The 12,956-nt window shown below is 38.1% G+C and overlaps 1 protein-coding gene across 1 annotated transcript in view; it reads right to left on the bottom strand.

Moving 5' to 3' along the window:
• The window catches only part of GLIPR1L2 (GLIPR1 like 2), a 48,421-nt gene extending 36,954 nt beyond the window's left edge, over positions 1-11,467 (bottom strand). Inside the window, exons 1-3 of the mRNA XM_027872185.1 lie at positions 11,443-11,467; positions 10,898-11,352; positions 1,329-1,574 (exon numbers count right to left, since the gene is read on the bottom strand). Coding sequence (XP_027727986.1) covers positions 1,329-1,574; positions 10,898-11,352; positions 11,443-11,467 — 726 coding nt within the window. The remainder of the gene's footprint in view (positions 1-1,328; positions 1,575-10,897; positions 11,353-11,442) is intronic.
• Positions 11,468-12,956: the final 1,489 nt, after the last annotated feature.

Here is a 12,956-nt window from a genome sequence, read left to right as displayed (position 1 = left end):
AGATGGATTATAGTGAAATAAAAACATCAAATTTCTGAGGAAACAAAATTACAGACCTTAACAATACTTTAGTGAGCTCAAATAATTAATGAATAATTTACAGTACATAATGTAATCCAGATAGTAGAATAACTTATTTGTCTAAATACAATCTACATTTTTCCTAATGTTTGAAGTGAACATTATCAAAAGTCATTTATTTTCCTGGTTCTAAATTACTCTTAAAGGAGTGCTTTTCACTTCTTTTAATGGACAAAAGGTTAATGATATTCAACACATCTTGAATTTTAAATATATCCTTTAACAAAATATGGGTCTTGCATGCAAATTATTAGTTCACACAGTTATTTAAGTATTTTACTTCCTTTTCTGTTAATATGGGCAATTTATATTTTTGTAAATATGTATCCATTTCACTAAGATTGTCAAATTTGTTGGCATATAGTTGGGCAAAATAATTCCTAATTGTTGTTTTAATTTCCTCTTCCTTGGTGGTAGTTTCACCCTTTTCATTCTGGATACTAGTAATTTGGTTTTCTTCTTTCTTTTTTTTTAATTAGATTAACCAAAGGTTTATCTATTTTATTGTTTTTTTCATAAAACCAGCTCTTAGTTTTATTTATTAGTTCAATAGTTTTCCTAATTTCAATTTTCTTAATTTTTCCTTTGGTTTTCAATATTTCTAATTTGGTATTTAATTGAGGATTTTTAATTCTTTCTTTTTCTAGTTTTTTTAGTTGTATGCCCAATTCATTGATCTCCTCTTTTTCTATTTTATGTATGTAAGCATTTAGAGATATAAAACTTCCCCTAAGAACTGCTTTTGCTGCATCCCATAAGTTTGGGTATGTTGTCTCATTATTGTTATTCTCTTGAATGAAATTATTGATAGTTTCTATGATTTGTTCTTTGACCCAATCATTTGTTAGGATTAGATTATTTAGTTTCCAATTATTTTTTAGTCTATCTTTCCATGGCCCTTTATTACATATAATTTTTAATGCATCATGATCTGAAAAGGATGCATTTACTATTTCTGCCTTTCTGCATTGGATTGTGATGCCCTAGTACACGGTCAATTTTTGTATATGTGCCATGTACCGCCGAGAAAAAAGTATATTCCTTTCTATCCTCATTCAGTTTTCTAGTTCATACAGTTTTGAAATGAAGCTTAAATACTAAAAATAGTTTTAGTTCTACTGGAATTATTACAATATAATAATTTCATCTACTTAAGTTGTTAAAAAACAATCCCTTGGAACCCTAATCAGTAAGAATTTAGGCACTTTGGAAATTTTTAAGTTAACAAGATGCCGAAAAATACATACCTGAATATAATGAGAACAGATGCCATAACATGAGTTATTATCATAATTGTAGAATGTGTTTTCACTGAACCAACTTTTGATAGCAAAAGTTGCAGAATATTCATTATCAGGGCCAGTCCATATATTTTCACCAAGGCCACTAAAAACAGGATGAGATGTTCTCATTTCTTCTAAATGAGCATTACCTTCAGGAACACATTTCTTTGCCCAGGCTCTGGCAGTCTTTGCCAAAGCTTCATCCCAAGTCTGCAAACCAAAACAAGTAAGTTTTAGCTATGCTTTGAATTATTTCAGCATTCTAAAATGAGATATACAATTGGTCAGAAATGACAGCAAGTGTCTTCCAAAAGTCCAGATTGATAAAAAAGGCCAAAAGGAGAGGAAAGATGATGTAAACACAAAATTTAAATATGAGGGATTAGACTGGAGTATTTGAATGGGAAAGGAGTAAAGAAGGAAGGAGTGAAATAGAAACAATATATATTTTGGAAAGGGGAGTTACAAATTAGAGGGAGAAAGAGCAGTAATAAAAGTAAATTCTAGAAACTTAGAATGGGGCAGGAAAGGGGAATTAGTAGGAGGAGATAGGGATATTTTACTATAAACAAAACAAATCACAAAGACTAATACTGACCTAATAAAGAGGGAAGCAGGGAATACAATATAAAATAGTTTAACAAAGGCATAAATTTAACAATTATAACTTTAAATGTGAATGGATTAAACATCTTTGTAAAAAAAAAGAATGGAGGAATGGACTTTTAAAATTGCTTTATTTGAAAAACACATTTAAAATATACTGAAATGGATCTGTGCTCTCACCAACTTGAATGCCTTTTCCAATTATGCATATTGCAACCTATCCACGCCTTCCCATGCTGGGCAACTCTTGTCCATGTGTCCTCTACCTCCATAATTTAGTAACCTCTTTTCCTGTGCTGAGGTTCATTTAATCCATATCTACCACTCAAACAAAATCCTTAGCTGTTGTCTACCAAACTTTAAGACATTTTTCTTTCCTTAAAGAGTTCAGTGCCTGGCTCACAGTCTTCCTCTCCTCCTCTCCTCCTGCCATCATACTTGGATGTGTATGTGTATGTGTATGTGTATGTGTGTGTGTGTGTGTGTATGTGTGTGTATCTACACACATACATATAAACATATATGTATATATATATTCTCATATGTGTGTATAGATAAGTAGATAGATATTTCCTTAAACATCCTAACCTCACAGCTCCTAAATTTACACATTTCCCATGATCTACTCCTCCAAGTCACTTCAGCCACACTCCTGAACTTGACATCATCCACAAATGTACCACTTCCACGTTCGTGAGCTCTGAAATACCCTCATCAGATTACAATCTATGTCATTCCACATCTCTTGCTGCCTCGCAACTCAAAGTCCTGTTCTTCATCTGCACCATGATTTGTAATCCATCGATTCCTAAATTCTTTCAAGGCCATTACCCCTGCACTAGTTATGTTCTTCTCCCTTCCCCATCCTGACCCACTGCTAAACTTGTTCAACACAACACTGTTAACTTCTCTTGAGTCCCGTGCTCCTTTTTCATATAGTCTATCTTGCCCTGTCATGTCTCAGCCTTCTATCACTTCCATTATTGCTGTCTTTACTGCCACACATATGCTCCTGAATGAAGCTTGAGAAAATCATAAAACTATATTACTGTATCAATAAATTTATGTTACATAACTTTAACCGGGTTTTCACTATTGGTAGGTAATCCTTTTACATTTCCTTAACTGACTCACTATCTCATTCTCCACAGTCTTCCAAATCTTTTCACTTCTCTTCAAACCTCCATGGCTCTCCCACCCACCCACCCTCCCAGCTGAGAACCTCATAGTTTATTGAAAAATTGAAGCCATTCACAGAAAGCTTCCTCTTTCCCTCTCCTCCTCATCTTATATTACCCAAATGTGTTTCACCACTATCTCTTCCTTCACCCATTTCTTAGGTAATGAGGTAGCCTTTCCCCTTGCCAAGGCAAACCCCTTTACATGCAAAAATGGCCAAATTCCATCCTCTCTTCTACAGAAGACTGACCACTCTCTATCATCCTCAGCCTCTCACTTATCTTCAATTTCTCCCTGTCTACCTGTTACATTTCTCCTGTCTACCTGTTACTTCTCTATTGCCTGCAAACATGCCCATGTCTTTCCCATACTCAGAAAAATACTCTCACTTAATCCATCTGTCCTGCTAGTTATCCTCTCATATCTCTCCTCCCTTCTGTGGCTAAATATGCAAAGTTCGTCGACAATGGGTATCTCCACTTTCTCTCTTCTCAATCTCTTAATTGCCTTACAGACTGGCTGCCAACCTCATCATTCAACCAAAGATGAGTTAACTGCCAAAAGTTATTTAACTGCCAGTTTCCATGTTCTTCACTCAATCTTTATTCTTCTTGACCTCTCTGCACTCTCTAAAACTATCAATTACTCTTCTTGATACTTCTTTAGGTTTTTGTGACACTCATTTCTACTGGTTCTCCTCCTACCTGTAATATCACTCCTTTTCAGTCATATTTGCTGCTTCTTCATCCAGGTCATTTCTGCTAACTGCAGGGTGTCTCCCAGGGCTCTGCCTTTGGCCCTTTTTTCTATTTCACTTGGTAATCTCATCAACTCCCTTGGATTCAATTATTATCGCTATGATAATGATTCTCAAATCACTTGTTCAGCCCTAACCTCTTTGGTGACCTCCAGTCTCACACCTCCAACTTCTTATTGGACATCTCAAACTGGATGTCCCATAGACATCTTAAACTCAATAGTTCCAAAACTGAACTCATTATTCCAACCAAAACTCATCTTCCCAACTTTCCTATTACTTTTGATACGATCACCATTCTCATAGGCACCTGGCTTGAAATCTAGATGTTATCTTCTCTCTCATCTCCAATATCCAATCTCTCTCATCTCCAATATCCAATCTCTCTCATCTCCAATATCCAATCCAATATCCAAGCCTATCAATTATACCTTCATGACACCTTTCTTATATGACACCTTCTATCCTCTGCTTCTGCCACTACTCTGGTACAAGTGCTCATCACCTCATACCTGAATTATTAGAATACCCTGCTGGTTAGTTTTCCTACCACACGTCTCTCCCCACTCCAGGTCGTTCTCTGCTCAGCTATCACAGTGATCTTAAAGCTCATGTCCAACAATATCACCTTCTTACTCAATAAACTTCAGTGGCTCCTTATCACCTCCAGAATAAAATATAAAATCTTCTGTTGTCCAAAGCTCTTCATAACCTGCCACCCCACCGCCAACTTTGCAAGCTCCTTACAATTCATATTCCCACCGCATGAGGTACAGTCTGTGATCAGGGGCCAATAGTTTCCTTTTTGTTTGTTTTGCTTACCCCTATTCCTGGAATTCTTCCTCCTAATCTCTGCCTCCTAGCTTCCTTCAAGTCCCTCCTCCTCCAGGAAGCCTTTCCCCACCTCTCTTAATTCTAGAGTCTTCCCTCTGTTGCTTATTTCCAATTTATCCTACATACAGCCTGTTTGTACATAGCTGTTCGCCTGTTGTTGTTTCTATTAAACTGTAAGCTCTTAGGAGTAGTGACTCTCTTTTGTCTTTCTTTGTGTCCCCAGTGCTTAAGATAGTGCCTGACAGGTAGCAGGTGCTTAATATATGTTTCCTGATGGACTTAAGTTCACCATGGGAATTCAGCCAACAAACAGAAGACCTTCTTTGCTTCCTTCTAACATTGTGAGGATACCTGTGGAGCATGTTTTTCTTTTTTCTCACCATGCAACTAGTCCGTTTTCTTTTTCATTTATGCATTTAATGACATTCTTTATACCAAATCTTCTTCAAAGTTTCTTATTCATTATATGTAATAGCACACTTGCACCCACCATACATCTCTCCAGTCACATGATACTGATTTTAAATTCTTTAGAGACTATAATATTTCATGACTTGCAATTACACAATATATTATTGCAATATTTATATTAAAAATATGAACCTTTTTCTGGAGGAAGTTTGAAGTCATTACAAGAAACTTTGTAATTTCCCAAAGGAAATTCAGCCCACTCTCCATTTCTTCTTTGATTAGAAGCTCAACTTAGGTTGACTGTTTAACTGCATATCATAATCTTTGCAATAGATATTCTCCCTCTATACACTTTATTTTTCTATGTGGATAGTCAGGCCAAATTCTATTAAGTAGTTAAGATCTCTAAAGTGTTTGGTGTAAATAGCACAATCTCATCTGGTTTTTTAAAAGATTTTTTTTTAAATTTTTAAAATTTAAAAATTTTTTTAAAAATCTTTTTAAAATATTAGTAAAGTCTGAAAAATCTTCCAGATTTCTCCAACTGTGACATCTTCCCTCCTTTAGATACCTTGTTAATTAATCCTTTATTGTTCTCACAACTCTGTTGATTCCAGCACAGATTTCATATATATGTGTGTATATATAGATATAGATATAGGTAGATATAGATATGGATATATATTCGGTTTAATCCAGCTCCTTGTTCCACTTGCTGTTTTCTTTAGTGTCATTTCTACCTCTACCATCTACCCAGGGAATGGTGATATTAAAGTCCAAGTGTGGTGGTTCCCCTTTCTTTGATTGTGAAGAAAGTTTGTTTTAAAATCTTTACATAAGTGAAGTGAGCGGAACCAGGAGAACATTGTACACAGTAACAGCAACACTGTGCAATGTTCAACTATGAATAACTCAGCCCTTCTCAGCAATACAATGATCCAAGATACTTCCAAAGGACTAATGTTGGAAAATGCTACCCACATCCAGAGAAATAACCGATGGAGTCTGAATGCAGATAGAAGCATGTTATTTTCATTTTCTTTATTTTTTCTGGTTTTTTCCTTTTAGTCTGTTTCTTCTTTCACAACATGACTAATATAGAAATATGTTTTACAAGATTGCACATGTATAGCCTATTTAAAATTCTTACCTTTTTAGGGAGTGGGGGAGAAAATTTGGAACTCAAAATTCATAAAAAAAGTGTTAAAACTGTCTTTACATGTTAATTGGAAAAAAGTAAAATACTATTTTAAAAAATTAAAGTGTTTAGATCAAAAAAAAATCTTTGCTGATTTTTTCATTTGTGGTCCTTCCATTTTCATCCTTAAATGTTATAGTCATGACTTTGCTTGGTGGGGACTTACGGTAGTGGTAACATATACTGTTCCTGTCACATAAATTAAGCTAGTTCTTCCATAAAAAATATAGCAAAACCGTTGAGACATTGACATAGCTTACTGGTGGCCCAAGTATTAAAACAAGCCCAGGCAGAAGCTTTTCCTTCAGGGTCCATTTCCACACTGGCATGGCCAACATAATGGCAGGAAAGTTGTGATCAATTAAATCAATACAATAGCCTTGCTGAATAATCTTTCATTGCTGTGGTTTCATAACCTATTTTTCTTAACTGCTGAATGGTTTCTGAGTGTCTCACTTTATTCCAATTCTGAAACTGAAATATAGGAATGGCCTGAATCAAGGTGGGACTGTAACATTTTAAACATAGTTAGAAGGACTGAATCAAAATAACCTTTTTTAAGTGTTAGATAAAGGCTATTAGGAGGAAGCTGAGTCCCTGATCCCTGGAGAAGGTCCTGATAAGGAAGCCAGGAAACCTAAGGCCTCATCAGTTCTGGCAGTAAACCATGAGGTTATCTGTGAGTGACCGGGGAGGATTAGAAAATAAACTCTGTGGGCATTTAACAAGCACAGATACATGTGAACGTTCTTTGGGCATTTAAGAAACATGCCCTGAAAAATGTTATAGTAGTAATAAGGGATTTCAATAATCTAAACATCTGCTGGAGCTCTCTGTCTCTCTGCCTATCTTTCCTGACCTCTAACCTTAACCTAAAAGCAGAGCAGCTAATAACTTCTTTATTTGCCTTAGTAATAGTTTCATATTTCAAAAGGTGGAGGAAACAGAAATTCTATTGAAGATCTTATTCTCACCAACAGGAGAAGAACTGGGGAGAAAATTATGGGAACTTTAGGAATATGTGACCATTCCATCCAAGAATTTATAGTACAAAATGAGAGGGTAACTAGTTTGGTTTCTTTGCACCCTAGATTTTGGGAAAGCAGACTTCAATGGCTTCAGAGGAAAGATAGGTAGGATATCATGGACTAAAAAAATCAGCTCAGGAGGGATAGGGTATGTTCAAGAATGAAATACTAAAGACACAAAGGGAAACAATTCCAATGAAGAAGAAAAATGAGATTTTTCTGAAGAGGCTGGTGTGGATACACAGGGAACTCACCAATCAACTTAGAGTTCAATCATTTTCAATCATGTCTGACTCTGTGGAACTCCATTTCGGGTTTTCTTGGCGAAGATAATGGAGTGGTTTGCCATTTCCTTTGCCAGATGAGGAAACTGAGGCAAACAGGCTTAAGTGACTTGCCCAGGGTCACATAGCTAGTAAGTATCTAACGCCAGATATGAACTCATGAAGATGAGTCTTCCTGACTCCAGGCCCAACACTCTATCCACTGTACCACCTAGCTGCCCTTAATTACCTTCTTTGATTATTTTCTTTAAAATATCAAGATATTTAGCTGCCATATCCTCATCTGCAATGGCCCCCTCTCTAATAATTTTAACATTATACAACTGAACTCAATTTTTAAAGCAACTGAACCAAAGCTTACAGTAAATTTCTTCACTGTTCACTTCATTTCTATTTTCTTTCACTGTCTCAAATAATAAAAACTTGAAGCTTTTGTCTGAAGAGCAAGTTGGCTAAGAGAAATATGTTTTTGATCGTAATCTTCAAACTATACAGTTAAAAGGTGCTCCATTTCTCTCATCATGCTATTTTTGTTTCCTGTAGTTATTTGCAAACATTTTACAAAAAGTTTTTCATTTTGCTGTGTTTTATATAATATTCTGTAACACAGATTAAAGTGCTCCAACATCTTGTCCTATTTTAGATTTACTATTATCACATTTGTGACATTCATTACATCAAATTTTTTTCTAATGTATTAACAAGCCTCTTCCTTTTAACCATCACAGAATACATAAGTCTATAAGCAGGAACCCTGTGAGACCACTGTAGATCCTCCCAGCTCCTGCCACTGTGGAACCTACCCCCTTTTCCCAGTGCCAGATACCAAATTGGCTGGCATCCAGCAAAAGGAGAGGGACCCTCTTGATAAATGGATGATGGACCTCAACAACCAAGATAGCATCTACACAAACACATCTAGATAAACAACCCCCTTATAGCAGGCAAACGTGTCTGCTGCTAAGACAGGACGATTAGGGAAAACTCAGCTCCCCTATTAGAATGAGTAAAGTGTTCATTATTATCATTTACCTACAAGAGATTTCCCTCCCAGACCCTTCCTCCCAATTGACTACTCATATTGAGGCAAAAAGAGCAGTGAGGCAATTGATAGTAGCCCCTTGATTATGTGACAATGAGCGCAATGCCAACATGCCAGATGATATGCACTTGACCTACTGTGGCCCTCCTGTGGAAAGCGGGTAACTTATAAGGAATGTTATATGTAACTTACCTTTTCCAGATCTGAGAGGGTAACTTAACCCTGGCCCCAAATAGGTTTTGTCTTTTGGCTGGGTGGGGGGAGGCAGAAACAAGGACAGACTCAGTCATAGAGAAAGGTAAAACTATTTATGCTACTGCCCATTGGGTAGATGGGCCATATCGCCAACAGAAGGGCTTTTAGGCAGAGGGTCCATCCTGGTGGACCATGTTCCTCTGGCTTTTAGACCTTGGAGATAAGAGGGAAGAGACAGGGAGAATTCCCAGCTTCACTATATAGAGAAAATACTGGTATGCAGAAAAGTCCCCAAGAGGAAACCTCAATAGGATCTTGTTAAGAGAATCATAAGAGCAATTACATAGGCAGGTGATCAGAATGAGGATCTGTGAGAGATAGAGAAGGGAGGCCTTTCACTTAGGCAGTCATCACTTCATCTGGCGGCCAGATGTCTGACAACGCCTGTCTCTACTTTGACCTAACTCTATTTCAAGGATACCAAGGTGGACTAGGAGTGTCACCCAGCTGTTGGGCCTCACTTAGCACTGTCACTATAATGGGTTCTCATGAGGGACACTGGCACCCAAGTGACTATAATCCTGGGAAGCCCCAACAGCCAGGATGCCTCATTCTTTTTAATGATTTTGTTCAGACATGGATCCTTAACCTGGACACCCAACTGATGGTCACTATCAGTGTGGGACTATACGGGTTCTTGTGGTAGACTGTGAACCCCTTCTGCAATGAGGAATATATATATAGGAACTGACCTCCTGCATTATTTACTAATAACTGCAAAGCATTGGAAATAGCTCCTCACCAAACAGCTACTGACTGATGTTCATTATAGTTGGTAATGTCTTCAGCTATGCCCTGTCTTATCTTTTGACTCCTCATCAAGTAGTGCAAGCGAAACAATATCAGATACCTGGAGATGAGAGCAAGATTACTCACCCTCATCCAGGACCTCCTGAATGCAGGGCTGCTGTAGCTGATCACCTGCCTGTTAAATCGTCCTGTCTGGCCAGTACACAAAGCCAATGGTATCTGGAGCTTGGCAACTGACTTGGGCCTTCAACAAAGAGGTCCCACCTATTGTTTCAGTGGTCCTAAAAATAGTTACCACCATGGACCACTTGACCCCTACTTCCAGACACTGGTATGTTGCTGTTCATCTAGCTTGATGAGCCTTGGCATATACTTGGCAAGGTATGCAGTACACCTTTGCTGTCCTTCCTTATGGCTACCTAATATTCCCACAATCTGCCTCCAATGGATGGGTTGTACACTGGCCTCTTTGATTGTGGCCCTGGAATGGCCATCTTCCATTACACTGATAACATCCTGATTAGGCTGAGTAAGTACACTGTCTAAGGTTCTGAAAGCCTTGTTTACTGCTCATCGATGATGGCTGGGCTACCAACATTGATAAAATCCAACGGCCCACTCAACAAGTCAAGTTCCTGGGTGTTCAGTGGGCTGGGGACCAGTGGGAAAACCCCACCAAAAAGAAAGAGACCCCTTGCACTGAAACCAAATCCCACTAAGAAGGATGTCCAACATATCATCAGGCTTTTGGCTTCTGGAGACAAAACATACCCCATCTGGGCATCATCATGAGGCGATCCATGTAATTTGAGCAGGGTCCCAGGCAACAAGGGCAGGATCATCATCAATTTTCCAGCACTTAGTAGAGCACCTGGCACATAGTAGGCACTTAATAAATGTCTACTGACTAACTCATCTGTAAAATGAGGGGGTTGGCTTAAATCGAGGATTCTTAACCTTTTACAAGCCATGGGCCCCTTTGGCATCATGGTGAAAGGCTATGGGCCCCTTCTCAGAATAATGTTTTTAAATGCTTAAAATAAAATACAAAAGATTACAAAGGAAACCAACGATCTTGAAATGCAATCATTTGACAATTCTTAAATTTTTATTTTTCGTTTCATATATAACTTGCTAATTATATTTGATACTAAAATAGAAGTAGTAAAATATTTTTAAATCCACTCACTATAAACCGGACATTGGCTGCTGGTGGGTTAAGATGTGACCGAAGCATATTGTGCGTATCCACACACTCCTGGATAAATTCGCCATCATCGATGTCTGGGAAGTCCGCCTGTGATGCTTGGACCCTGAGGATAAGGAGCAAGAAAAAGCTCCGCCACTGCCTCATGGCTTCCGTGGTTTCACCCTGCCTCAGGTACCTGGCACGCACTGCAAGTCTGCGCCTGCCCAGAGCTCCCGAGGCTTTGATTGGAGAATTCTCTCCCGCTTGCCCCGCTCTGTCCTGCCCCTTCCCCAGAGCTCCCGAGGCTTTGATTGGAGAATTCTCTCCTGCCTGTCCTCCTCTGTCCCGCCCCTTCCAAGAGTTCCCAGGGCTTTGATTGGAGGGCACCTCACCTACAAGGACAGCTCCCTTAGTTTTGATTGGAAGGATCCCTCGCTGCAATTGCACTCCCCGCCCTCAGGCTTTTCGAGGCCACGAGGTGTCAGAACTCCCAGACTCTTATTTGTCAGGATACTTTCGACCAGCCTCCTCTCCCCCCACTCTACCTTGCACCTGCCCAGAGCTCCCCATGCTTTGAATGGCAGGAATTTTACCTACATGACCCTACTTAACTGAAGAAGGAGATTACAGACTTCTTGAAGGAGACACTCTAGCTCAAGGATTCTTAACCTGGGATCCATAACCTTTTTTTTTTTTTTAAATAATTGTATTTCAAGATAATTAGGCTCCATTATAATTGTATGGGATTTCATTTTGTGCATTTAAAACATTATTCTGAAAAGAGGTCCACAGGTTTCACCAGATTGACAGTGGGGTCCATGACACATATATAAAATGTTAGGAATCCTTATCTATAATTCACAACCCCACATTCAATCCTTTAGAACCCACGGTCTTTCCAATTTGGATCCTTACAATCTAAAGTTCCAAACTCTTTGTAGAATTACTTTATTTTTTATTTTTATTTATTTATTGGTTTTTATGTGTTACCTCAGTCCCAAAACCCATTAGTAAGTTTTTTTTTTCCCCTTTTTGATAGAGACTGGCCCGTGTGAAGGGCAGGAGAAAGCAGAGCTCTTTAGTTCTCATTAAGTTTTAAATCTCTTCAGAATTTTTCAAGACAATTTGGGTGCTTCTAACTTTCAACTTTCAGAGAGAAAATGTTAAAAGCCAATCCCACTTCAGATTGCTGAAGGAAAAGACTCTAGAAAGACATGGGAAGAGTTGCCATTTTCCATTACGTCCCTTGTCTTCAGCTTGCTACACTAGAGACTTTAGGGAATTAACTCTTAGATGAGATTTACGATTCTCTTGTGAACCATATCTAGACAGACCCATGTGGAACCACATAATCTATATGGGTAATTTTTCCCAGTATCTTTTGCCCTCATAGAATCATCACATATAATAAATAATATATTATCAAAGAAAAAAAAAGAAATAGAAAAACCAGCAAAACCAATCAATATATCAAAAAAGTCTGAAAATATATATAATATTCCATACACATCGGCCTCTTATCTCTGCAAAGAAGTGATAAGAGGATCTCTTTACATCTCTTTACAACAATATGCAGTTGTTCTTTCCATTTTCATTGTTGCGATCATTGTGTGTATTGCTTCTCCATGTTCATCATATTCAGAGTGTTGTGAGTAAAAGTTAACAAAAGGGTAAACTGGGGCAATTTCTCTGAGCAAGATAACATTTTATTATCAGGGCTGGTAATCTGAGAAGAGGAGTCAATGGCTGCCTCAGTTTCCATCCAAAAACCCAGAGCAAAAGGATAGCTCCCCTTTTTATAGATCTGGGGGAGTACAGAAGAAAAAACAGAATGGGGCAGGTGACAACATGAGGTTGAAGGAAACATGATTGGTTACATAGCTGAGGCATGGGGAACAATATGATAGGTTGGAAGTTGGGAATAAGAGGAGAGCAACAACTCTCACCTCTCCCTCCTGTGACTAAGAAGTGTTCATTGTTTGAGTCCACCCATAAGGTCAAAAATAAGACCCTAGACTTCTTTGGATAGAAAATAAGACGTCCTTGAAGGATAGCATGG

This window comes from Vombatus ursinus, unplaced genomic scaffold (genome assembly GCF_900497805.2).
Source record: "Vombatus ursinus unplaced genomic scaffold, bare-nosed wombat genome assembly UNPS02003292.1, whole genome shotgun sequence".
NCBI classification, from domain to species: Eukaryota; Metazoa; Chordata; class Mammalia; order Diprotodontia; family Vombatidae; genus Vombatus; species Vombatus ursinus.
The sequence above is the reverse complement of the archived record's forward strand: the minus strand, read 5'-3'. Positions and strand labels throughout refer to the sequence as shown.